The sequence below is a fragment of the Oncorhynchus mykiss genome, chromosome 31, assembly GCF_013265735.2.
Source record: "Oncorhynchus mykiss isolate Arlee chromosome 31, USDA_OmykA_1.1, whole genome shotgun sequence".
In the NCBI taxonomy this organism is placed as follows: Eukaryota; Metazoa; Chordata; class Actinopteri; order Salmoniformes; family Salmonidae; genus Oncorhynchus; species Oncorhynchus mykiss.
In genome coordinates, this window is record NC_050571.1 from 26,197,018 (window position 1) to 26,224,960 (window position 27,943).

At 44.0% G+C, this 27,943-nt stretch overlaps 1 protein-coding gene across 1 annotated transcript in view; it reads left to right on the forward strand.

The window, feature by feature from the left end:
• The first annotated feature begins 15,991 nt into the window (after positions 1 to 15,991).
• Positions 15,992 to 27,943, forward strand: part of LOC110504418 (short transient receptor potential channel 7-like) — a 63,397-nt gene continuing 51,445 nt past the window's right edge. Inside the window, exons 1-2 of the mRNA XM_036970441.1 lie at positions 15,992 to 16,744; positions 25,275 to 25,457. Of these exons, the coding sequence (XP_036826336.1) occupies positions 15,992 to 16,744; positions 25,275 to 25,457 (936 nt within the window). The remainder of the gene's footprint in view (positions 16,745 to 25,274; positions 25,458 to 27,943) is intronic.

The following is a 27,943-nucleotide window of genomic DNA, read 5'->3' on the forward strand; positions in this document are numbered from 1 at the left end:
CCCTCTGTAGGAGACCTGAATCCTGTGAAGTGTGGGAGTGGGTGGATTTCCTCGTCCTTCTCACCAGCCGTGATTTTGGGCAGTTCCATGGTAAGAAATGTGACCGTTCCTGGTGCAAAAACAATGCTCTATCCAGGAGCGAGAGTAAATTAAAATTTATAAAGCTTCTCCCGAAAGCACTTTGTCAGGACATGGAAATCGATTCTATCGTAGTCCGTGTGGGTTTTAATGACATTATGAAGGGCAGCTCTGAACAGTTGAAACTGGATTTTAAAGAGCTGATTGAGTCCCTGCTAGACACTAACAAAAGACCCATCATATCTGGCCCTGTGCCCTCTCTGAATCGTGGCATTGAACACTTCAGCAGGATTCTTTCTGTTCACAACTGGCTACGTGATTATTGCAGCTCAATGGGTGTAACTTTTGTTGACAATTTCGATACCTTTTGGAAACAAAACACGTTTTATAAGGAGGATGGTATCCACCCAAATCATTTGGGTTCCTGGATCCTTTCACAGCATTATAAGGCTGCTTTGAGACAATGACTTATCAATGACCCAAGCCCAGCTCAGCTAATCCCTACCATTGTGACGCAGAGTTGTTGTAATGCTTCAGCAAATTTACATTACACAAGGGGTGTGGGTAGACACAACATAAGTCATCTAATTTATGACCCTCTAACTGTTCTGAATGCCTCTGCTGATCCTACAGCTATTGTATGCACTAATCAACACTGAGCCAGTGTGCACTAGGAGGAAGTCCACTGTGCAGCTCACCCTGCACTAACATAAAGAACATCAGCACATCTACTGCTGCTAAGCTTCCGAGTAAAGCAATAAAAACAAGCAAGCATCCTGGAAGAAAAGTGCTCAAATTAGCCCACGTTAACATATGTAGTTAACGTTAACAAGGTTCATGAAATCAATAATTTTCTAGTAACAGATGACATTCAAATTCTGACCATCTCTGAAACTCACTTAGATAAAACATTTGATGATACAGTGGTAGCAATACAAGGTTATAATGTTTACAGAAAATATAGAAATGCCAATGTTTATATTCAGATCCACATTCCTGTAAAAATTAGAGAGGATCGCATGTCAAATGTAATATGCCTGCAGGGTCATCTGCCTCACCTAAAGCCCATTCTGGTGGGAATCTGCTATAGACCACCAAGTGCTAACAGTCAGTAGCTAGATAGCATGTGTGAAATGCTTGATAATATATGTGATAACCGACCAATCAGCCTGTTACCAACCTTTATTAAACTTTTTGAAAAAATAGTGTTTGACCAGATACAATGCTATTTTACAGTAAACAAATTGACAACAAACTTTCAGCATGCTTGTAGGGAAGGACATTCAACAAACACAGCACTTACACAAATGACTGATGATTGGCTGAGAGAAATTGATGGGCTGTTTTGTTAGACTTCAGTGTGGCTTTTGACATTATTGATCAAAGTCTGCTGCTGAAATAACGTATGTGTTATGGCTTTACACCTCCTGCAATATTGTGGATATGGATATACCTGTCTAAATCAAATAATCTAATTTATTTGTCACATACACATGGTTAGCAGATGTTAATGCGAGTGTAGCAAAATGCTTGTGCTTCTAGTTCCGACAATGCAGTAATAACCAACGAGTAATCTAACCTAACAATTCCAAAACTACTACCTTATACACACAAGTGTAGGGGGATAAAGAATATGTACATAAAGATATATTAATGAGTGATGGTACAGAATGGCATAGGCAAGATGCAGTAGATGGTATTGAGTACAGTATATACATATGAGATGAGTAATGTAGGGTATGTAAACAAAGTGGCATTGTTTAAAGTGGCTAGTGATACATGTATTACATAAAGATGCAGTAGATGATATAGAGTACAGTATATACATATACATATGAGATTAATAATGTAGGGTATGTAAACATTATATTAAGTAGCATTGTTTAAAGTGGCTAGTGATATATTTTACATCAATTTCCATCAATTCCCATTATTAAAGTAGCTGGAGTTGAGTCAGTGTGTTGGCAGCAGCCACTCAATGTTAGTGGTGGCTGTTTAACAGTCTGATGGTCTTGAGATAGAAGCTGTTTTCCAGTCTCTCGGTCCCTGCTTTGATGCACCTGTACTGACCTCGCCTTCTGAATGATAGCGGGGTGAACAGGCAGTGGCTCGGGTGGTTGTTGTCCTTGATGATCTTTATGGCCTTCCTGTGACATCGGGTGGTATAGGTGTCCTGGAGGGCAGGTAGTTTGCCCCCGGTGATGCGTTGTGCAAACCTCACTACCCTCTGGAGAGCCTCACGGTTGTGGGCGGAGCAGTTGCCATACCAGGCGGTGATACAGCCCGACAGGATGCTCTCGATTGTGCATCTGTAGAAATTTGTGAGTGCTTTTGGTGACAAGCCAAATTTCTTTAGCCTCCTGAGTTTGAAGAGGCGCTGCTGCGCCTTCTTCACGATGCTGTCTGTGTGGGTGGACCAATTCAGTTTGTCTGTGATGTGTACGCCGAGGAACTTAAAACTTACTACCCTCTCCACTACTGTCCCATCGATGTGTATAGGGGGATGCTCCCTCTGCAGTTTCCTGAAGTCCACATTAATCTCCTTAGTTTTGTTGACATTGATTGTGAGGTTATTTTCCTGACACCACACTCCGAGGGCCCTCACCTCCTCCCTGTAGGCCGTCTCGTCGTTGTTGGTAATCAAGCCTACCACTGCAGTGTCGTCCGCAAACTTGATGATTGAGTTGGAGGCGTGCGTGGCCACGCAGTCGTGGGTGAACAGGGAGTACAGGAGAGGGCTCTGAACGCACCCTTGTGGGGCCCCAGTGTTGAGGATCAGCGGGGTGGAGATGTTGTTACCTACCCTCACCACCTGGGGGCGGCCCGTCAGGAAGTCCAGTACCCAGTTGCACAGGGCGCGGTCGAGACCCAGTGTCTCACATAGGTATTCCTCTTGTCCAGATGGGTTAGGGCAGTGTGCAGTGTGGTTGAGATTGCATCGTCTGTGGACCTATTTGGGCGGTAAGCAAATTGGAGTGGGTCTAGGGTGTCAGGTAGGGTGGAGATGATATGGTCCTTGACTAGTCTCTCAAAGCACTTCATGATGACGGAAGTGAGTGCTACTGGGCGGTAGTCGTTTAGCTCAGTTACCTTAGATTTCTTGGGAACAGGAACAATGGTGGCCCTCTTGAAGCATGTGGGAACATTGGGATAAGGATTGATTGAATATGTCCGTAAACACACCAGCCAGCTGGTCTGCGCATGCTCTGAGGGCGCGGCTGGGGATGCCGTCTGGGCCTGCAGCCTTGCGAGGGTTAACACATTTAAATGTTTTACTCACGTAGGCTGCAGTGAAGGAGAGTCCGCATGTTTTGGTTGCGGGCCGTGTCAGTGGCACTGTATTGTCCTCAAAGCGGGCAAAAAAGTTATTTAGTCTGCCTGGGAGCAAGACATCCTGGTCCGTGACGGGGCTGGTTTTCTTTTTGTAATTCGTGATTACAGAGGGTGTTCTTTAACCTATCTTGGGTAGGGGGCAATATTTTAACATCCGGATTAAAAGTGTGCCCAAAGTAAACTGCCTGTTACTCAGGCCCAGAAGCTTATAATTCTATAGTTTGAATTTTGCATTCTGCAATTTCACCGGATGTTGGCCAGGTGGGACGCTACCCTCCCACCTGCCCATAAGAAGTTAATGGAAGCCTTTCCAACATAATCCAGGTAGAATCAGGAATTCCCCAGGGCAGCTGTCTTGGCCCATTACTTTTATCAATCTTTACTAATGACATGCCACTTGCTTTGAGTAAAGCCATAGTGTCTGTGTATGCGGATGACTCAACTCTATACATGTCAGCTACTACAGTGACTGAAATGACTGCAACACTTAACAAAGAGTTGCAGTTAGTTTCAGAATGGGTGGCAAGGAATAAGTAAGTCCTAAATAATTCAAAAACTAAAAGCATTGTATTTGGGACAAATCATTCACTAAACCCTAAACCTCAACTAAATCTTGTAATAAATCTTGTTGAAATTGAGCAAATTGAGGTGACTAAACTGCTTGGAGTTACCCTGGGTTGTAAACTGCCATGGTCAAAACATATTGATACAACCGTAGCTGATGGGGAGAAGTATGTCCATGATAAGAACCTGCTCTACCTTCTTAACAGCATTATCAGCAAGGCAGGTCCTACAGGCCCTGTTTTTTTGGGACCTGGACTACTGTTCAGTCGTGTGGTCAGGTGCCACAAAAAGGACTGCATTTGGGTCAGAACAGGGCAGTACGGCTGGGACTTGGATGTACACAGAGAGCTAATATTAATAATATGCATGTCAATCTTCCCTGGCTCAAAATGGAGGTGAGATTGACTTCATCACTACTTGTTTTTATGAGAGGTATTGACAGGTTGAATGCACCGAGCTGTCTGTTTAAACTGCTGGCGCATAGCTCGGACACCCATGCATACCCCACAAGACATGCCACCAGAGGTCTCTTCACAGTCCCCAAGTCCAGAACAGACTATTGGAGGCGCATGGTACTACATAGAGCCATGACTACATGGAACTCTATTCCACATCAGGTAACTGATGCAAGCAGTAAAATTAGATTTAAAAAACAGATAAAAATACATTTTATGGAACAGCAGGGACTGTGGAGCAACACAGGCAGAGGCATTGACAAATGTGTATACACACACACGATAACATGCGCACTAGGCCCACGTGTACACATGGATTTAGTACTGTAGATATTTGGTAGTGGTGTAGAGGCCTGAGGGCACACAGTTTGTTGTGAAATAAGTGAATGTATTGTTTTTAAAATGGTATGAATTGCCTTAATTTTGCGATGTAGGTCAAATCACCAAAAGTGCAAACATTTAGTATGCATGGAAAGGGTACACCCTGATGGTCATTGTAAATCAATTAATTTCCTTATCATCCACATTACCTTGTATGCATCCTCCACATGCTCTGTTTAGCTAGCTCATTGTTTACAATAGTAAAAGTTAATTGGTAAAGAAGTTTGAAGCTTCTTCACCTGTATGTGTCTTATTTTTTTTAAACAAACTCCATCACTTGAAAGCCCTGATTATGAAGGTCATTTTAAGATGTGACGCTTGAAAATTCATTCAGATATTTTGGCACTGTAACGGCTCTCGTTTGTTGAATGAAGAGTGGACCAAAGTGCAGCGTGGAAAGTGTTCATGATTTTAATATTCAAAAAACACTCAAACAAAATAACAAACTTGAAAACGAAAGCGCACAGTTCTGTCAGGCACAGACACTAAACAGAAAACAAGATCCCACAAAACCCAAAAGGAAAATTACAACTTATATATGATCCCCAATCAGAGACAACGATAGACTCTGATTGGGAACCACACTCGGCCAAAAACAAAGAAATAGAAAACATAGACTTTCCCACCCGAGTCACACCCTGACCTAACCAAACATAGAGAATAATAAGGATCTCTAAGGTCAGAGCATGACAGGCACAGTGACTCACTACCCAAGCCAGACTCAACGTGTTTCAAGTGGCCAAGAGACGTCATGTGATCTCATACTGCTATCTAGTGGATGGGAATCAGACAGAGGATATATTTTCATTGATGGATAGGTAGAGATGTCAGCTTTCTCCTCACACGTATATCGTTAATGTAAGGAGGAAAATGGCCATGTTCCAATAGGAATTTACAAATGTTTAGAGCATCACCATTTGGTAAATTCCTTTTGGAACAGTAATTGTTTTATCTCAAAACTTAGACTTTCAAACCTCTTATTCCCCAACATTGGGACAATTGGGGGAGCCCCACCCCATGAAAATATGTACATTTTGTTTTCTTTTGTTTGGTCTGATGCATCTGGGGTTCCGTAGTAGTCACATTGTTTCTGTCACCTTTATCAGAATTACACAGATCTTACCTTTCTAATAGCACTATGCATGTGTTCGTAGGATTTATAGTTTTGAAACCGAAATGTACTTTGTGGGTAGTATGCAATATTATGCGTTGTTTAGAAAATGCCACCAGAGGGCATCAGACTTTAACAGGTTTAAGTCACCCATAGTAGCCTAAATTAGAAAACCATAATAAAGCCTAAGTGTAGGCTACAACTTAATTTATTGTGTAGTTAGGTTATGGGGAATATTGGGGATATTATTTCAAGTGGAACCTTCACTTTCTGTTCTGGACTTCTGCATCCTTATAGCACAGCTGAGTGAATTCTACTGGTAGATACACGGGCACAACAGCAGGTGATTTTATTAAATTATAATAATTAAAACACGTGACAGAAACCCTCCCACCAAAATACATTTCAAGTAGGTCTTCACAAAAGGGGTGACCCTGACCCCGTTCACATGGGCCTCCCAAATTGAAAGAAGGGAATCTCTTTCCATAGCAAACAGACGATGAAAGACAAGGCGAGCGTTTCATTCTTTATTAGGCTGGCAGTTGGGTATCGCCAATCCATTAGGCCTGCAGCTCTCAACTGGACAAGCTCTTATTTCTAAACCACCAAGGATTTAACCATGTCAGTTAGGGCTTTGCTTGGACTATATTTAAGAAACCTAAAGCCTGCATGCTTCACCCATAAAACTCCTATAAGGACCTCATGCTGCAGCAGGCTCTAATTAATCTACAAAGAAGTATTCATAGAATACAGGCTAGTGGGTAGAATGTGATAGATTATAGTCCAGAGCTGAGACCCTAGTTGAATGCCTGTATCAGTTGTATTATTTCAGCCTAAGCACTCAGGATTTCATCCATCTCAGGGCCTATTTTTTTCCCCCAATTTAGCATTTTAAATATGATAGTTGCGTGTGCAGTGTGTGTGTGTGTGTGTGTGTGTGTGTGTGTGTGTGTGTGTGTGTGTGTGTGTGTGTGTGTGTGTGTGTGTGTGTGTGTGTGTGTGTGTGTGTGTGTGTGTGTGTGTGTGTGTTTGTGTGTCTGTGTGGTGTGTGTCTGTGTTAATTAGGGTAGACTTCCCTGTTGCGCGTGCGTGAGAGTTGCTGCGCGAAACAGTGGTGTTATCCGTCCCAACCCGTGCTGGAGAAAAATATTAACTTGTGCCTTCAACTTGTTGAGCCTGACGTGAATATATATATATGTTCTGTGTCTCAGATGTAGAATTTTGTCGCTATATTTAAATAACAACTCTAACCTATGCTGCTCGCTATGTCTGACAAAGGAGAAGAAAACGACAGCACCGAGCTAGCGCAGCTCAGGTGCTCTCCCTGTCCATCTCCACCCGGTCTCCCGGGAACCCCCTCTCCTCCACGGCCGACGGACTTCTTCTCCAGTCCCCCGGTGCTTCGAGACCCAGCCCCGGCTCCTCAGGACTGCCTCCACCCGTCTCAAGAGGACTGCAAACCTGGGTACTCCCCGCGCTTCACCCCGCCAAAGTTCACCAAGCGCCTGACGAAGACACGCGCTCCGTTCCGCCAAAGTCAGAATTCGCGCCCAGAAGCCACAGCTGTCCCCTCGGCAGCGTTTCAGGACCGCGGACAGCGACTCCCCCGCGGACAGGACCAAGATGATTCCACGAACCACTACGCAGATCCAGATAAGCTACTAGAGCCGCCGCGAGACAGCAGCGAGACCCAGCCACCGTGAGTCCACTCTTTTATTCATTCAGACAAGTTTATACCGTATTCAAATATGTGGAAACACAATTAGTAGTTAAAGAAGGATTCAGGAAACTGAATCATGTGGGGTAGTGTATGTATAGGATACTCAAAATGTTATTCACGATGAGTGAATACAGTAATGCCATATTTTTTGATTGCTTATATATTGGGATTGTGCAGACATATTCTACCCAGATATACTCCTCCCATTGGTCTTGTATGGGGCTTTAGTGTTTTCACCCTAGGCTACAGAGAGCACACAGCGGTGGTTAGTGTGTTGTTCAGTGACAGCGTTCTACTGTAGTTCCTTGTCGGTGTGTTGTCCAGTGACAGCGTTCTACTGTAGTTCCTTGTCGGTGTGTTGTCCAGTGACAGCGTTCTACTGTAGTTCCTTGTCGGTGTGTTGTCCAGTGACAGCGTTCTACTGTAGTTCCTTGTCGGTGTGTTGTCCAGTGACAGCGTTCTACTGTAGTTCCTTGTTGGTGTGTTGTCCAGTGACAGCGTTCTACTGTAGTTCCTTGTCGGTGTGTTGTCCAGTGACAGCGTTCTACTGTAGTTCCTTGTCGGTGTGTTGTCCAGTGACAGCGTTCTACTGTTGTTCCCCAGCACCAGTAACTCAATATTTTTAACACGATTACTTTTTGTTATTATTTCTTGCATTGTTATGTTGTATTCTCAGTTAAAATAGTTGAGTGGTCTGTGTTCTTTTTGAAGACTGAGAAGGGGGATTCCATCCCCTAAAATTAATTCCAATAACTAAATAAATCGAACCCCTCAGTCAGATCCAGGGGTCACACTTTATGTGGATAGTCTGGATAGTCCATCTGGAGATGCTCTACAGATGGCCATACTGTCAACAAACTATCTGTTGATAAGCAACTGCTTGCTAAGGTTCGGTTTAGAATAAGGGTCAAGCCTTAACTCGGGCCCTTGACACCAAGGTGAGGGTAACGGATTCTACCACAACAGCGTGTTCGTGGTGCCTGTCTGTCCTTGAGTTGAGAGAGACTTGATTGATACCAGAGAACCGATATATTAACGGCTGGTCGCGTGAGGAACCGAATCAGGGCCACTTGTTGTGCTGAGTCCAACATGTAAATGAGCCCGTATGCAAATGAGCCAGTTTGACAAGATAGCCTATTGGAAATGTAATAGGAGATATTCCCAATGTAGTCCTGCAGTGTGTTTGCGTTTGATCTCTCAGGACCGTGTCTGCTCTTTGATACAGTATCATTAACCTTGAAAGCAATGTCTTTGAATAGAGGAAGCACGCATGCTCTCAGTTAGGTCTGACCAAAGCCCAGGCTGAGACAGAACATTGCTACTTCTTATTCTCTCTTTAATGTAGCTACTGGTCTTTGATTTTAAACAGATTTTTGTGTGTGTGTGTGTGTGTGTGTGTGAGTTTGTGTGTGTGCGTGTTATTATAGTAAACTGAAACTGAAACAAAAACCAAAACTAATTCTGAAAAATCTATTTACTATACTGAAATAAAATAATTAACAAACTAAAACCATACAGAAACTATTATCTTCGACTCCAAAACGAACTAAAATCAAATAAAAACCAACATGAATTATGTTATTTAAAATATATATATATTTTACTTTGGGTAATAGTAGAATTGGGTTTTCAAATTATCGTTTTTTTCAAGCTAGTGAATGTGGTGGGTAAATGGAGCCAGGAGATGATGTTTCATAAACACCTGGCTTGTTCATCACCATCACTAGTTATCACTATCTAACAGGGAAACAATTGTCTAGGCAGCTAACTTTATTCTTCTTTCATGTACTACAATAGTTAAAAAGCATCACATTGGTGGAAACATGACAGAGTTTCCTTCACCATATGTTTTGCACTAGTCTCGTCGCTGTTCCTTTAAATTCCAAGTCACATTGAGATTGACTCTATCATTTAAACATAACCTATGACCTGACCTGTGTGTGTGTGTGTGCGTGCGTGACTACAAAGTCTCAGTGGGGCTACTGGTTGTGGAGTTAATGGTTAATGGATGGTTTCTCTGTTCCTCTGAGCCAGCGTAGATAACAGTCACTACATAGTGTTAACTGCTCTGTCAGCCTGCTCACAGCCCAGTGGCATCAAAGGATGTGGGACTGACAACATGAAGAGAGCTCACTGATGCAAAGCTGTGTGTCTGTATGAGTGTGTGCATTGGTACGTGTGTGTGTGTATGTGTATGTGTTTGTGTGCGTGTGTGTGTGTGAGAGAGAGCCATCACAGACTGAGAGAAGCAACAGAGAGAGGACCAGGAATACAAACCTAAACTTCTCCCACCAACCTGTCTTCACAGCTTTCTCATTCATCCATTTCTGCACCTTCTCTCTCTTTTTCTCTTTGTTTTCCCTCTCTCTCTCTCTCTTTCTCTTTGTTTTCCCTCTCTCTCTCTCTCTCTCTTTCTCTTCCTTCCTTCTCTCTCTCTCTCTCTCTCTCTCCCTCGCTCTCTCTCATTCTCTCTCTCTCTCTCCCTCTCTCTCCCTCGCTCTCTCTAATTCTCTCTCTCTCTCTCCCTCTCTCTCTCTCCCTCACTCACCCACTCTCTCTCTCTCTCCCTCTCTCTCCCTCTCTCTCCTTCGCTCTCTCTCATTCTCACTCTCTCCCTCTCTCTCCCTCTCTCGCTCTCTCTCTCATTCTCTCTCTCTCCCTCTCTCTCATTCTCTCTCTCCCTCACTCACCCACTCTCTCTCTCTCTCTCTCCCTCCTCTCTCGCACACTCTCCCTCACTCTCTCTCTCGCCAACTTTCCCTCTGATTGCAATTCGATTGGGCTGATGTCTATAATGATGGAAGATAATTATATTTCACATTGGAATCAGACATGAAATATGAGCAGATGGAGACAGTAGATAAATCGAAGCAGAGACATATTGGAGAGAAATATACACTGATTGTACAAAATGTTAAGAACATCTTCCTAATATTGAGTTGCACCCCCTTTTGCCCTCAGAACAGCCTCAATTCATCAGGGCATGGACTCTACAAGGTGTCGAAAGTGTTCCACAGGGATGCTGGCCCATGTTCCCTCAAATGTTTTTGGGCACAGCAAATTTCAGGTCTGCTGAGCGCAAACTAGAACTTTGTGAAAATTCTATGCAACTACCAGCACGTGTTTACTGTGAACCCTGAGATTGTACCTGTTATTTGCATTGCCCCCCCCCCCCCCCCCCTCTATTTTACACTGATGCTACTCTGTTTATTATCTATGCATAGTCACTTTAATAACTCTACCTACATGTACATATTACCTCAATTACCTCGACTAAGGGCTTATAAGTAAGCATTTCACTGTAAGGTGACACCTGTTGTATTCGGCACATGTGACAAATAAAATTTGATTTGAATAGCCAAGTAGGCTACTGTGGCTATTTGATCATTATGTAAGTCTACCAGAGTGGCCTACATAGTATTTGTGGCAGACATAGTATTTGCATATAGTATTTCTAATTCATGTAGGTAGTCTTTGGGATCCTATTGCCTATTCAACCAATCAGAAGTGCTGATCTTTAACCCCTGCCACCTGAGATGGGTGGTTGATTGATGTGGTCAGATAACCACTGGTCATCACCGAGCTCTGGTCACTGAAGCTCAGCGAGGCAGAAGCTGATGTGCAGCTGTAAGATCCTGTTGGGTTTTAGATGGGGAATTTGACTCTCTTCACACTCACTCATGCAATCACATGCGCACAGACACACACACACACACACATGTGCGCTTTCTTACGGTCTAAGGAGTTCTACTCAGCACTCAGCATTCTGATTTATTTTCCTAGCAGGACAACTCTCTCTCTCTCTCTCTCTCTCTCTCTCTCTCTCTCTCTCTCTCTCTCTCTCTCTCTCTCTCTCTCTCTCTCTCTCTCTCTCTCTCTCTCTCTCTCTCTCTCTCTCTCTCTCTCTCTCTCTCTCTCTCTCTCTCTCTCTCTCTCTCTCTCTCTCTCTCTCTCTCTCTCTCAATTAAATTAAAATTGCTTTATTGGCATGACGTAACAATGTACATATTACCAAACCGTACCTTGGAGATTAAGTGATTTAATTTACAATTATAAAAGCTGAAGAACATGCGCACATCCAAGTACTTTCCTCAGGTGCGGAAGTTGAAAGCAAACTCATGGAAAACAGAAAGGAAAACACTGTACACTGCTGCTCATGCTCCCAGGTGGGGCTGGAAGGTCATATATACTGGATATAGGTGGGGGTGGAAGGTCGTATATCCTGGATATAGGTGGGGGTGGAAGATCGTATATCCTGGATATAGGTGGGGGTGGAAGGTCGTATATCCTGGATATAGGTGGGGGTGGAAGGTCGTATATCCTGGATATAGGTGGGGGTGGAAGGTCGTATATCCTGGATATAGGTGGGGGTGGAAGGTCGTATATCCCCCACCTGGGATATGGATGCCTGATGAAGGCCTACGGGTCGAAACGTTGTAAATAAATATCAACTATGAGCATGAGCAGCAGTGTGCAGTGTTTTCCTTTCATTTACAATTATAACATAATTTAATAAATAATCATCAATATTTTCAACGGGACAACAGTAACAACAATAACCAACGGTCAAAATAACCAACCAACAATAACAATAACAATGGCATAGAGGACATGTGCAGGTTGGTTGGTCTGTCAGACACTGTCACTCATCTTATGGCAGGCAGTAATGTAGTGCGCTGCCAACCTACAACTCTCTGCGTCCTCCCCCAACAGGACTGGTAGCCTATCCTCATCAGAGAGGTCTTTGAAACCTTGAATAAGGGTTTGAAATTTGGGGAAATTACACTCTCTAATAGTTTTATATTTTTTTCATTTTGTCAGGAAATGCAGCTCTGTCTCTGGTTCTACAGTGGTGCAATGGTTGCACAGTCTTCCCTCTACAGGGATCCAGGTTTCCCTGTGTCTACCCTTCTCATGCAGGAACCCCTAGACCCACTCCAATTCACATACCGCCCCAACAGATCCACAGATGCCGCAATCTCAATTGCACTCCACACTGCCCTTTCCCACCTGGACAAAAGGAACACCTAAGTGAGAATTCTGTTCATTGACTACAGCTCAGTGTTCAACACCACAGTGCCAACAAAGCTCATCACTAAGCTAAGGACCCTGGGACTAAACACATCCCCCTGCAACTTAGGCAACAACACATCCGCCACGCTATCCTCAACATGGGGGCCCCTCAGGGGTGCGTGCTTAGTCCCCTCCTGTACTCTCTGTTCACCCACGACTGCGTGGCCAAGCATGACTCCAACACCATCATTAAGTTTGCTGATGACACAACAGTGGTAGGCCTGATCACAACGATGAGACAGCCTATAGGGAGGAGGTCAGATACCTGGCAGTGTGGTTCCATTACAATAACCTCTATCTCAATGTGAGCAAGGCAAAGGAGCTGATCGTGGACTAAAGGAAAAGGAGGGCAGAACAGGCCCCCATTAACATCGACGGGGCTGAAGTGGAGCAGGTCGAGAGATTCAAGCTCCTCGGTGTCCACATCACCAATGAACTATCATGGTCCAAACACAACAAGACAGTGTTGAAGAAGGCATGACAACACCTTTTCCCCCTCAGGAGACTGAAAAGATTTGTCATGGGCCCCAGATCCTCAAAAAGTTCTACAACTGTACCATCGAGAGCATCCTGATCGGTTACATCACCGCCTGGTATGCAACTGCTCGACATCTGACCATAAGGCACTACAGAGAGTAGCGCATACGGCCCAGTACTTCATTGGGGCCAAGCTTCCTGACATCCAGGACCTATAAGTCAGAGTTCTCTCTTCTACCGCACGGCAAGCGGTACCGGAGCGCCACGTCTAGGACCAAAAGGCTCCTTAACAGCTTCTACCCCCAAGCCTCCTCCTTTATTTTTACGCTGTTGCTAGTCGCTGTTTATTATCTATGCGTAGTCACTTTACAAATGACCTCTACTAACCTGTATCCCCGCACATTGACTTGGTACCAGTACCCCCTGTATATATCCTCATTATTGTTATTTTCTTGTGTCACGCTTAGATTTTTGGGGTATTTTTTTAACTCTATTTATTGAACTGCATTGTTGGTGAAAGCTTGTAAGTAAGCATTTCAGCGCATGTGACAAATTATATTTGATTTGATTTAAATGGCAAGGCTGTGCTCACTGAGCCTGTACTTTGTCAAGGTTTTTCTAAGGTTTTAATCCGTAACCATGGTCAAGTAGTTAGCCACGGTGTACTGTTGATTTAGGGCCAGATTGCAATGCATTTTGCTTTGTGCTTGTGTTTCCCAATAGGTAATGTAGTTTTGTTTTGACTGTTGTAATTTTGTTTATTCTGATTGATTGGATGTTCTGGTCCTGAGGCTTCAGTGTGTTAGTAGAACAGGTTTGTGAACTCAGCCGCAGGACCAGCTGGATGAGGGGACTGTTTTCTTTGCTCAGCTCTTTTTCTGCCCTGCATGTGTTGTTTGTAGTTTTCCTCTTGACGTGTAGGAGAATCTTACAGACCTCTTACAGACCTCAATGGTTTCAGGCTTTAATGGGGTGTTTGTCCCATTGGGTGAAATCTTGGTTTGAATGTGGAGCCCACACCTCTCTGCCATGAAGTGCAATTAATTCAACGACACATTTAATGACACAAGTTTTAGCCAAATTTTAATAGGTATTTCAATTTGAATTTGTTTTGTAATGGTGTAAAATGCCCTGCATGCTGTCTTTCTCAGGCCATTCAGATCAAATCAAATCTAATTTCAGTTGTCACATGAGCTGAATAGAACAGGTTCACCTTACAGTGAAATGCTGACTTACAAGCCCCTAACCAACACTGCAGTTTAAATAAAAACGGAAATATATACGGATAAGAATAAGAAATAAAAGTAACAAGTAGTTCAAGAGCAACAGTAAAATAACAATAGTGAGACTATATACAGAGGGGTACCGGTACAGAGTCAATGTGCGGAGACACCGGGTGTCGAGGTATTTGAGGTAATATATATATGTAGGTAGAGTTATTAAAGTGACTATGTATAGATGATACACAGAGAGTAGCAGCGGTGTAAAAGAGGGGAGTGGGGGGTGATGTAAATAGTCTGGGTGGCCATTTGATAAGGTGTTCAGGAGTCTTATGGCTTGGTGGTAGAAACTGTTTAGAAGCCTCTTGGACCCAGACTTGGCACTCCGGTACCGCTTGCCGTGCGGTAGCAGAGAGAAAAGTCTATGACTAAAGTGGCTGGAGTCTTTGACAATTTTTAGGGCTTTCCTCTGATACCAGCTGTACGCACTACCCTCTGTAGTGCCTTGCGGTCGGAGTTGCCATACCAGGCAGTGATGCAACCAGTCAGGATTCTCTCGATGGTGCAGCTATAGAACCTTTTGAGGATCTGAGGACCCATACCAAATCTGTTCAGTCTCCTGAGGGGGAATAGGTTTTGTCGTGCTCTCTTCACGACTGTCTTGGTGTGCTTGGACCATGTTAGTTTGTTGGTGATGTGGACACCAAGGAACTTGAAGCTCTCAACCTACTCCACTACAGCCTCATTGATGAGAATGGGGGCGTGCTCGGTCCTCCTTTTCCTGCAGTCCACAATCATCTCCTTTGTCTTGATCACGTTGAGGGAGAGGTTGTTGTCCTGGCACCACACGGCCAGGTCTCTGACCTCCTCCCTAAAGGCTGTCTCGTCGTTGTTGGTGATCAGGCCTACCACCGTTGTGTCATCGACAAACTTAATGATGGTGTTGGAGTCGTGCCTGGCCGTGCAGTCATGAGTGAACAGGGAGTACAGGAGGGGACTGAGCACGCACCCATGAGGGTGTTGAGGATCAGCGTGGCGGATGTGTTGTTATCTACCCTTACCAACTGGGGGCGGCCTGTCAGGAAGTCCAGGATCTCTGCCTCACTGCCTTCACTGCCTCAGTTTGGTTTCCAGTTGAGGTTATTTTTAAACCTTAGTAACGGGTCTAGTTCCCTGAAATATGGATATTCGCTGGAAAATCATTATTTTTGTCTCAGGGCCCTGATCTGGCCCAGGATCTAGCAGGTCCAGGCTCTGCTGTCGGCCATGTGCTGTGGGTGACAGCAGTCCCTCTCTCTTTCTCTCTCTCTCTCTCTCTCTCTCTCTCTCTCTGTCTTTCTCTCTCTCTCTTTCTCTCTCTCTCTCTCTCTCTCTCTCTCTCTCTCTCTCTCTCTCTCTCTCTCTCTCTCTCTCTCCCTTTAAACTTTAATAATAATACAATTGTGAAAAATATGATTAACCTTCGACCCATGAGGCTTTTGGTCATTGACAGCAGGAAAGGGATACCCCTTGCTTAACCATTTCTATGTCTCTCTCGCCCTCCCTCCCTCCCTCCTCCCCCTTCTCTAGAGTGGAAGCCATGCATCGGAGACACACCACAGTGCGGGAGAAGGGGCGTCGCCAAGCCGTGCGAGGACCCGCCTACATGTTTAACGAGCGTGGCTCGGCCCTGACGCCTGAGGAAGAGGGTTTCCTTGATGCCGCCGAGTACGGCAACATCCCAGTGGTCCGCAAGATGCTGGAGGAGTCCAAGACCCTTAACTTCAACTGTGTGGACTACATGGGTCAGAATGCATTGCAGCTGGCGGTGGGAAACGAACACTTGGAAGTGACTGAGCTGTTGTTAAAGAAGGAGGGGCAAGCCAGAGTGGGTGACGGGCTCCTATTGGCTATATCTAAAGGGTATGTGCGTATTGTGGAAGCCATATTGGGGAACCCGGCATTTAGCCAGGGGCTGCGGCTCACTTTGAGTCCCCTTGAACAGGAGCTACGGGATGACGATTTTTACGCTTACGACGAAGACGGGACTCGGTTTTCTCACGACGTCACCCCTATCATCCTAGCAGCACACTGTCAGGAATATGAGATTGTACATATCCTGCTCACCAAGGGGGCCCGCATTGAGAGGCCTCATGACTACTTCTGTATGTGCAATGAGTGTGCAGAGAAGCAGAGAAGGGACTCGTTCAGCCACTCGCGCTCCAGGATGAACGCTTATAAAGGGCTGGCCAGTGCTGCCTACCTGTCCCTGTCTAGTGAGGACCCTGTATTCAGCTCGCTGGAGCTCAGCAACGAACTGGCCAGACTGGCTAACATAGAGACTGAGTTTAAGGTGAGTTTAACAGGCCAGACTGGCTAACATAGAGACTGAGTTTAAGGTGAGTTTAACAGGCCAGACTGGCTAACATGGAGACTGAGTTTAAGGTGAGTTTAACAGGCCAGACTGGAAAACATAGAGACTGAGTTTAAGGTGAGTTTAACAGGCCAGACTGGCTAACATAGAGACTGAGTTTAAAGTGAGTTTAACAGGCCAGACTGGCTAACATAGAGACTGAGTTTAAGGTGAGTTTAACAGGACAGACTGGCTAACATAGAGACTGAGTTTAAAGTGAGTTTAACAGGCCAGACTGGCAAACATAGAGACTGAGTTTAAGGTGAGAGATGATGGAACACAAAACAAAGACAACACACACACGCAAACACACACACAGACACACTAAACAGAAAACACACACACTAGAGACCGAGTTTCAGGAGAGAGATCAGAACACATCAAATCAAATCAAAGTTGATTTGTCACGTGCGCCGAATACAACAGGTAGACCTTACAGTGAAATGATTACTTACAGGCTCTAACCAATAGTGCAAAAAAATGTATTAGTTGAACAAAAGGTAAGTAAAGAAATAAAACAAAGACAGGCTATATACAGTAGCGAGACGATAAAAGTAGCGAGGCTACATACAGACACCGGTTAGTTTGGCTGATTGAGGTAGTATGTACATGTAGATATGGTTAAAGTGACTATGCATATATGATGAACAGAGAGTATCAGTAGCGTAAAAGAGGGGTTGGCGGGTGGTGGGTGGCGGGACACAATGCAGATAGCCCGGTTAGCCATTTGATTACCTGATCAGGAGTCTTATGGCTTGGGGGTAAAAACTGTTGAGAAGCCTTTTTGTCCTAGACTTGGCACTCCTGTACCGCTTGCCATGCGGTAGTAGAGAGAACAGTCTATGACTGGGGTGGCTGTGGTCTTTGACAATCTTCAGGGCCTTCCTCTGACACCGCCTGGTGTAGAGGTCCTGGATGGCAGACAGCTTAGCACCAGTGATGTACTGGGCTGTGTGCACAACCCTCTGTAGTGCCTTGCGGTCGGAGGCCGAGCAATTGCCATACCAGGCAGTGATGCAACCAGTCAGGATGCTCTCGATGTTGCAGCTGTAGAACCTTTTGAGGATCTCAGAACCCATGCTAAATCTTTTTAGTTTCCTGTGGGGGAATAGGCTTTGTTTGCCCTCTTTACGAATGTCTTGGTGTGTTTGGACCATGTGGACCCGATACACACAACAATGGGACTCTCCAGAACTGATTTGATCAGCGGTATGCTTTGATACTTTCTAAGGTGTGTAGGAACAGAGAGCAGTATCTCTGAGTGAGTGAGTGAGTGTGAGTGTGAGTGTGAGTGTGAGTGTGAGTGTGAGTGAGTGTGTGAGTGTGAGTGTGAGTGAGTGAGTGAGTGAGTGAGTGAGTGAGTGAGTGAGTGAGTGAGGGAGGGAGGGAGGGAGGGAGGGAGGGAGGGAGGGAGGGAGGGAGGGAGGGAGGGAGGGAGGGAGGGAGGGAGGGAGGGAGGGAGGGAGGGAGGGAGGGAGGGAGGATCAATATATTGCCAGTAGGATTTTCTGCTCCATCATCTGCTGTAATGATTGATCTTCTCTGCTAGGAGTCTTTGGCTCAGGACTGAGGCTGGTTTGCTTTTCTGACTCACTACCTCTACACACACACACACACACACATGCATGCATGCAGAAACATACACCAGGTGCATTCAGAAAGTATTCAGACCCCTTTTCCCACATTTTGTTACATTACATCCTTATTCTAAAATGGGTTAAATAAAAAAAGAATGCTCATCAATCTACACACAATACCCCATAATGACAAAGAGAAAACAGGTTTTTAGAAATGTTTGCAAAATTATAAAAAATACAAAATAAAATATCCTCTTTACTAAAGAATTCAGACCCTTTGTTGTGAAACTCAAAATTTAGCTCAGATGCATCCTTGAGATGTTTCTACAACTTGATTGGAGTCCACCCGTGGTCAATTAAATTGATTGGACATGATTTGGAAAGGCACACACCTGTCTATATAAGGTCCCACAGGTGACAGTGCATGTCAGAGCAAAAACCAAGCCATGAGGTTGAAGTAATTGTCCGTAGAGCTCCGAGACAGGATTGTGTCATGGCACAGATCTGAGGAAGGGTACCCAAACATTTCTGCAGCATTGAAGGTTCCCAAGAACACAGTGACCTCCATCATTCTTAAATGGAAGAAGTTTGGAACCACCAAGACTCTTCCTAGAGCTGGCCGCCCAACCAAACTTAGCAACTCCTCAGTAAAAGGCATATGACAGCTTGCTTAGAGTTTGCTAAAAGGCACCTAAAGGACTCTCAGACCATGAGAAACAAGATTCTCTGGTCTGATGAAACCAAGATGGAACTCTTTGGCCTGAATACCAAGCGTCACGTCTGGAGGAAACCTGGCACTATCCCTACTGTGAAGCATGGTGGTGTCAGCATCATGCTGTGGGGATGTTTTTCAGCGGCAGGGACTGGGAGACTAGTCAGGATCAAGAGAAAGATGAATGGAGCGAAGTATAGAGAGATCCTTGATGTAAACCTGCTCCAGAGCGCTCTTGGCCTTAGACTGGGGTGAAGGTTCACCTTCCAACAGGACAATGACCCTAAGCACACAGCCAAGACAACGCATGAGTGGCTTCGGGACTCTGAATGTTCTTGAATGGCCCAGCCAGACCCTGTACTTGGAACACGATCTAACATCTCAGTAGAGACCTGAAAATAGCTGTGCAGCGACACTCCCCATCGGAGGATCTGTTTGATCCTTTGAGAGGATTTGAGAGGATCTGCATAGAAGAATGGGAGAAACTACCCAAATACAGGTGTGCTAAGCTTGTAGCGTCATACCCAAGAAGACTCGAGGCTGTAATCGCTGCCAAAGGGTCTGAATACTTATGTAAATGTGATATTTCATCATAAATATTTTTCTGAAAACCTGTTTTTACTTTGTCATTATGGGGTATTGTGTGTAGATTGATGAATAAAAATGTAGAATCATTTTAGAATAAGGCTGTCACATAACAAAATGTGGATAAAGTCAAGGGGTCTGAATACTTTCCAAAGGCACTGTATACACTCATACTGTACACACGTTAACGTGTTAACAGCACACAATTGGGTCTTGAGTTTCATGCTGCAGTGTGGGATATACAGCCACAAGGACAGGAACATGATTTAAGCCCAGAAGCTATGGGAGGGAGGGGAGGGGAGGCAGAGGGGAACATTTTGGCATTGGGGGGGTCAGGTAAAGTGAGGAGAAGGGTGCAGTCCAGACGGGTGCTTGGGTCGGCATTTGTCGTGACTAGAGCTGTCTGTCTGTCTGCTTCCCTGTAAATGAGAAATAGTCTCCTGGGGGATGTAGTTCTATTACCCTCCATCTCTCTCATTACACATTCATTATAACCCATCTCGCTCTCTCTCCTCCCTCTCCCTCTCCAATCTTCTCTCTCCCTCTCACTCTAACCTCCCTCTCATCCTCCATCTCTCTCATTACACATTCATTATAACCCATCTCGCTCTCTCTCCTCCCTCTCATCCTCCATCTCTCTCCCTCCCTCTCACTCTAACCTCCCTCTCATCCTCCAATCTTCTCTCTCCCTCTCACTCTAACCTCCCTCTCATCCATCTTTCCCTCTCTCTAACCTCTATTTCAATGAAAGAATCTAACAGGTGCAAGAATCTAACATGACGAATCTAACAGGTGCAGTTGCCACCAGTGATGTCATTGCCCTCTGCAGTGTTTGTGTGGTTATGTGCAGTATCAGCCCTGTTTTTATTTTTTTAATTTAACTAGGCAAGTCAGTTAAGAACAAATTCTTATTTTCAATGACAGCCTAGGAACTGCCTTGTTCAGGGGCAGAAAGACATATTTGTACCTTATCAGCTCGGGGCTCGAACTTGCAACCTTTCGGTTACTAGTCCAACACTCTAACCACAAGGCTACGCTTTGTGTTGTCCCGGGTGATGTTGACAAGGTGTCATATATTGTCCAAGTGGGTTAAGGTGATAGGGACAACACACAATGTGGTCCTAATGTTAGGGATAGGGATTGTAGCAGACAATGTGTCTATGGTAGAGATAAGACTAGGGTCATAATGTTAGATGTGTGTTCATTTTGATGCTGTGAATTTGATGCAGATAATTTGTAACAAGTCCCACATTCATCTTACATTAGTTTGGCTTTGTCTGTCCCCCGACCGGCTAGACAGGTCCATCGCTCTCCTGTAGTGCCCCTGGACAGGACAGACAGACACACACGCACACATGCATACACACACTCAGTATCAATGAATCAGAATCACCTTAATTCACACATACATGATCAATGTTTTAATTGTTTCAAGGCTTAAAAATCCTCTTTAACCTGGCTCCTCCCCTTCATCAGAATCCGAGTCACCTTTATTCACCAATTATATTTCCACATACTGAGAGTTTTACTTGGTGCTATGGTGCTGCTAGTGATAGACACCATACTGAGAGTTTTACTTAGTGATATGGTGCTGCTAGTGATAGACACCATACTGAGAGTTTTACTTGGTGATATGGTGCTGCTAGTGATAGACAACATACTGAGAGTTTTACTTGGTGATATTGTGCTGATATAGCAGTGAACTTTAGACACAGATTAAACCACAAAGACCAGGGAGGTTTTCCAATGGCTCACAAAGAAGAGCACCTATTGGTAGATGGGTCAAAATAAAAAAAAACAGATGTTGAATATCCTTTTGAGCATGGTGAAGTTATTAATTACATCAATACAATACACCCAGTCACTACAAAGATACAGGCATCCTTCCTAACTCAGTTGCCAGAGAGGAAGGAAACTTCTCAGGGATTTTACCATGAAGCCAATGGTCACTTTAAAACAGTTACAGACTTTAACGGCTGTGATAGGGGGACACCGAGATGGATCACCAACATAGTAGTTACTCCACAATACGAACCTAAATGATAGAGTGAAAAAAAGAAAGCCTATACTAAATAAAAAATATTAAAAATATGCATTTCAGTCTCTGTCGACATTTAGCTCGACAAACCATTTTGACTGGTCCTGGAGGCATTGGTTGGCAGATTTGGTATGTTTTCGTGCAAATGAAATATACTGATGTATTCTTTGTTGTGTGCACGCATGTTCATGTCCACACGCATGGGGGTGAGTGCATGTGTCAAGCTTGAATTTGTGGGTGTGTGGTTGTTTGTTTATGAGTGTTTATGTGTGTGTTAGCATATCTGAGGGACCTCAAGCACTGGCCTGCAGAGCTCTGTGGGGTTCAAGGGAGCACATAAGGATGCGGGAGTATGGAAGGATGGAAGAAGGAGCAATGGGTGAATGGATGAACGAGGCAGAGAAATATAAGAATGAGATAGGAAGAGATATTTGGGGTTTAGAGAGGGAGAGGGAGTGTTTGGAAAATGAATCAAAATGTTTGTGAAAGAGAGATGGCACAATATGAAGGGATGGGAGAGAAGGAGAGGGGGAGTGTGATGTCAGAGCTGAAAGCTGTGAAATTGTCTCCAGAGCTGCACCTGGTTTTCCAACGGCTAGTCAAGTCATTATACAAACACTAGCTGCACAGGAACTTTCTACCACTCATCTCTCTACAGGAACATTCTACCATTCATCTCTCTCTTTTCTCCCTCTACAGGAACTTTCTACCACTCTCATCTCTCTCTTCTCTCCCTCTACAGGAACATTCTACCACTCATCTCTCTCTTCTCTCCCTCTACAGGAACATTCTACCACTCTCATCTCTCTCTTCTCTCCCTCTACAGGAAAATTCTACCACTCTCATCTCTCTCTTCTCTCCCTCTACAGGAATATTCTACCACTCTCGTCTCTCTCTTCTCTCCCTACACAGGAACATTCTACCACTCTCATCTCTCTCTTCTCTCCCTCTACAGGAACATTCTACCACTCATCTCTCTCTTCTCTCCCTACACAGGAACATTCTACCACTCATCTCTCGCATCTCCTTATCTCCTGCTCCTTTAAGGGGGGGCTGAAATTCCTGATTTAGCCTGGGTTTCAATTTTCCTCATTAGGAAATGCGACTGAGAGAAATATTTGAGTCTTGGAGGTGTGCTTTGACGTGCGTGTCTCTTGTGTGTGTGTTGTAACAAGGGAAGTGTTTGTACTTTCACTATGCCAAAATGGAAACCCAAATAGTCACTCCCCCATCTAGAAACAGTCTAACCAGGTCTTGTTTCTGGAAGTAGCCTCTAGGCTAGCTAGGAAGCTAGTCAACTTTTTCCCCCAATTAGTTTCAGTCAGCCATGGGTGACCGTGGCAAAGTTGGTAATACTTTGGATAGCATAGCTATGGGGCTAGTTAGGGATCATCAATAAATTGCACAGTGTAAATGGAACAATATTTTCATGCTGCACATCTTTTAGTTATCTTATTAAATGCTTTCAATATTTGTTGATTCATTTTTACAATTTAGAGTTGGTTAGAGGTTTTTAAGTCATTGAAATGTTCTTGACGTTTTAAGCTATTGACATTTAAAAATATTGTTGCATGTACATTGTGTCATTTACTGATGGTCCCTTACTATCCCCACATATGGATATCAGATGTCAAACCAAATTGACCATGGGTAATATGATTGAGTCGTGTGCAGCTGCACTCCAAATGAATGATTACTTGAGTGCTGCCAGCTGTGGGAAGGATTGAAATGAACCCAACCCAAGGAAAGCTCAGTGCCTTTCATTATGTGACATACAATCTTTTCCAAATGGTCTTGCAGATCTCACTTTTGTAGAAGTCTGACTTTATGACCAAAATTATCCTATTAACTCTAAGGTCGATGTCCGCACCCCGCGGAAATCTTATAAACATAATACAAATTACCCATAAAAATCTGTCAGTTTAAACTAGAGATATTTGTTGTTTTGCATTGTATCGACAACATCCGCCTATGTAACACCATCTGCGGTGAAAGGTGACCAAGCCAGAGTGGACTACTCTACCGGAGCGTCCGAATGGTTTGGCCTACAAACTATTATGACCTCTCACTAACACGATGGTGTGTGTTCTCTATGACCCCCCCACAAGCATCTTGGGACTTGTCTGAAGTTGGTACAGCTGATCTGCCAACTTCTGTCTGTAGCGTCTGAGCAGTTTGGGCTACACACTACTATGACCCATCTGTGTAAAGGTGAGGTTTTACTCTAGGACGCCCACAGGCCTCAGAAGACTGATCAGAAGGTCCCCTGGTAGCAGTTGAACAAATAACTGGAGTATATATGGACACTGGTTAGTTCCAAAAATAAGGGGTTAACACATGTCCAAAAAAAATAACACATTTTTCTGCTCTTTGTTATGTTTCTCAGATAAAGGACAGACACTCAAAACAAACTTCCTTTGTATTTTTGGGGGACTATCTGTTGTTGCATGTAGTGAATCTGTTAGTCAATGCGTCTGTATGGGCAAATAGGAAGGCCAAAAATAATGTTTAATCAAATGTTTTTTTGCTATTTTTTTTAACACTTCAAATCAAATAGCTAAATGATTGTTAGTTTGACCTTCTTAAAACAATTCCATATAACTTAGTAGAACACCCCCCCCCCCCCCCCCCCCCCCCCCCAATATTGATTCCACATAGACTGTTTTCTATCAGAGAAGTTGTTCATATCTTTCAGTTGTTCTTTAATAGCCTCCAGTATTTATGCTGCAGTAGTTTATGTGTCGGGGGGCTAGGGTCGGTCTGTTATATCTGGAGTATTTCTCCTGTCTTATCTGGTGTCCTGTGTAAATGTAAGTATGTTCTCTCTAATTCTCTCTTTCTTTCTTTCTCTCGGGGGACCTGAGCCCTAGGTCCATGCCCCAGGACTACCTGGCATGATGACTCCTTGCTGGCCCTAGTCCACCTGGCCATGCTGCTGCTCCCGTTTCAACTGTTCTGCCTGCGGCTATGGAACCCTGACCTGTTCACCAGACGTGCTACCTGTCTGTCCCAGACCTGCTATTTTCAACTCTCTAGAGACAGCAGGAGTGGTAGAGATACTCTTAATGATCGGCTATGAAAAGCCAACTGACATTTACTCCTGAGGTGCTGACTTGCTGCACCCTCCACAACTACTGTGATTATTATTATTTGACCCTGCTGGTCATTTATGAACATTTGAACATCTTGGCCATGTTCTGTTATAATCTCCACCCGGCACAGCCAGAAGAGGACTGGCAACCCCTCATAGCCTGGTTCCTCTCTAGGTTTCTTCCTAGGTTTTGACCTTTCTAGGGAGTTTTTCCTAGCCACCGTGCTTCTGCACCTGCATTGCTTGCTGTTTGGGGTTTTAGGCTGGGTTTCTGTACAGCACTTTGATATATCAGCTGATGTAAGAAGGGCTATATAAATACGTTTGATTAATATCTCTTTCCTTCTCTCTCCCCTTTTCTCTCCTCTCTTTCCATCCTTGCTATTTTCATGTATCCCTTTCTCTGCCTCAATCTCTATCCTCCCACCATTCAACCTCCCCCTCACTTCCTTTCTCTCTCTCCATAGAATGACTACAGAAAGTTGTCCATGCAGTGTAAGGACTTTGTCGTGGGGGTGTTGGACCAGTGCAGAGACACAGAGGAGGTGGAGGCCATCTTGAACGGTGACGTGGACAATTCCCCGCCCAGCGAAAACAACCGGCCCTGCCTCGAACGCGTCAAACTGGCCATTAAATATGAGGTCAAAAAGGTGAGAAACCCTAACCAGGACTGCAACCTGACTGCATTGCTTGACACTGTTGTAAATGACTAACGTTACATTTTGTTTTAGTTTACATGCCAGTATTTATCTGAAAGTATCAGTGGTGTAAAAAGTACCCCATTTTCATACTTGAGTAAAAGTAAAGATACATAAAAAAAATATACTTAAGTATCAAAAGTCAAAGTACAAGTATAAATAATTTCAAATTCCTTATATTAAGCAAAACAGATGGCCATATTTTCTATTTTTTTAATTAACAGATTGCCACAGCCAAGCTCCAACACTCAGATATAATTTACAAGCGAAGCATGTGTTTAGTGAGTCCATCTGTCACAATCGTCGTAGTGAGCGGACCAAGGGCGCAGCGTGATGGAAGTTCCACCTCTTTATTACGGTGAAACTTTAAACAAAAACAGTAAACCAATAACGAAATGAGAAAGTAGTGGTGCACAAACACAAAACAATATCCCACAAACACAGGAGGGAAAAATGGCTACCTAAATATGATCCCCAATTGGAGGCAACTATTACCAGCTGCCTCTAATTGAGAACCATACAAAACACCAACATAGAAAATGTAAACTAGAACACCCCCTAGTCACGCCCTGACCTACTACACCATAGAGAACCAAGGGCTCTCTATGGTCAGGGCGTGACACCATCAAATCAGAGATAGTAGGGATGACCAGGGATGTTCTTTGTGCTTGAATTGGACCATTTTCCTGTCCTGCCAAGCATTCAAAAAGTAATGAGTAGTTTTGTATCACGTTTCAGGAGAAGAACCAGATGCAAACAGTGTCAAAGTAACAAAAGTGTAATACTAGAACAGGGGCAGGCAAAACGACAGGTCAATGGCAGGCAGAGGTCAGTAATCCAGATCAGAGTCCGTAAAGAACAGAACTGCAGGCAGTCTCGGGGTCAGGGCAGGCAGAGGTCAATAATCTAGGGTGGTGTGACAAGGTACAGAATGGCAGGTAGGCTCAGGGTCAGGGCAGGCAGAAATGCTCAAAACCAGGAAAACTAGTAAACAGCAACTATAACAAGATAGGTGCAAGGGGAAAACCAATGGTAGGCTTGACGAACAAAACAAACTGGCAACAGACAAACAGAGAACACAGGTGTAAATACACTGGGGATAACAGGGAAGATGGGCAACACCTGGAGAGGGGTGGAGACAAGCATAAAGACAGGTGAAACAGATCAGGGTGTGACACTTTTGGGTGTCAGGGGACATAATTTTCATTAGGAATGTAGTGAAGTAAAAGTAAAAGTTGTCAAAAATATAAATAGTGAAGTAAAGTACAAAATAACCCCAAAAACTACTTAAGTAGTATTTTAAAATAGTTTTGCTTAAGTACTTTACACCACTGGATAGCATTGATTGTACATAAAGCATTTGACTGCATTTGTCTGTTGGACCTTATTGTTAACTGCTGTAATTGTATGCGGAAATTTGGATTTAGGTTCAATCTAGACAATTCAGGGAGAGCATTGGATCAGTGATGTAGTATTGCAGTAGTGATGCAGCACACACATCTCGTGTGTGTGTGTGTGTGTGTGTGCGTGTGTGTGTCCCAAGGCCTGGTAGCGTTTGTAAATATCAGACTATCGAGCCTGTCTCAGAGTGCTTATCCCTCTCATACCAAAAGTGTTTCAGCTAAATGTCAAACCACATCAACTCTCCCTTCATTACCCGGGACTCACAGAGACTGACACACACAAACACATACACACACTCATACACACACAGTTCAACAATAAACGTATGCATGTTTATCTGACCCTATGGTTGATCATCCTGTATTGAAACATCATGAGACATTAGTACCATCAGGGCTCATATCATCTAAGCCATAATAATGTATACTCCAGCCTGTCTGGAAGCATCCGGGGACACAGTAGAGTGTAGTGTATGGGCTGTTTTCCCAAAGCAGGGGAGCGTGGCCACAGCAGTGTGTTAATCAACCTGCCAGACTGGCCCCCGATACTAGTGTGTAAACTGAGGGAAACAGACATACACACACACACACACACACACACTTAGAGGGTGTCTCAGGGAGAGTTGGGATATGCAAAAAAACACATTTCCAAATCACAGATATTATTGTATTATGCACAATTGTGCATGTGTTAAACAGGACAAATATAAGCACCCACGAAATGATGAACTATTATTAGTCATTACAGACAGAGAATAGCTGACAGGAACAACAGATACATTTAAAGTGCAGACCTTTCCTATGGTGCACTGCTTGAAGAGTTAAAATTATTTTAAAAGTTGGAATTTGCCAGCAAATGTTTGTGATTTGTATCCAACTTGACTGCAGGGAACTGACTGAACCTTTTATTCTTGGCTTGTTTATTGCTCAAATCAAATCGAATTGTATTAGTCACATGCGCCGAATATAACAGTGAAATGCTTGTCGCTAACCAACAATGGAGTTTAAAAAAAATATGAATAAGAATAAGAAAAA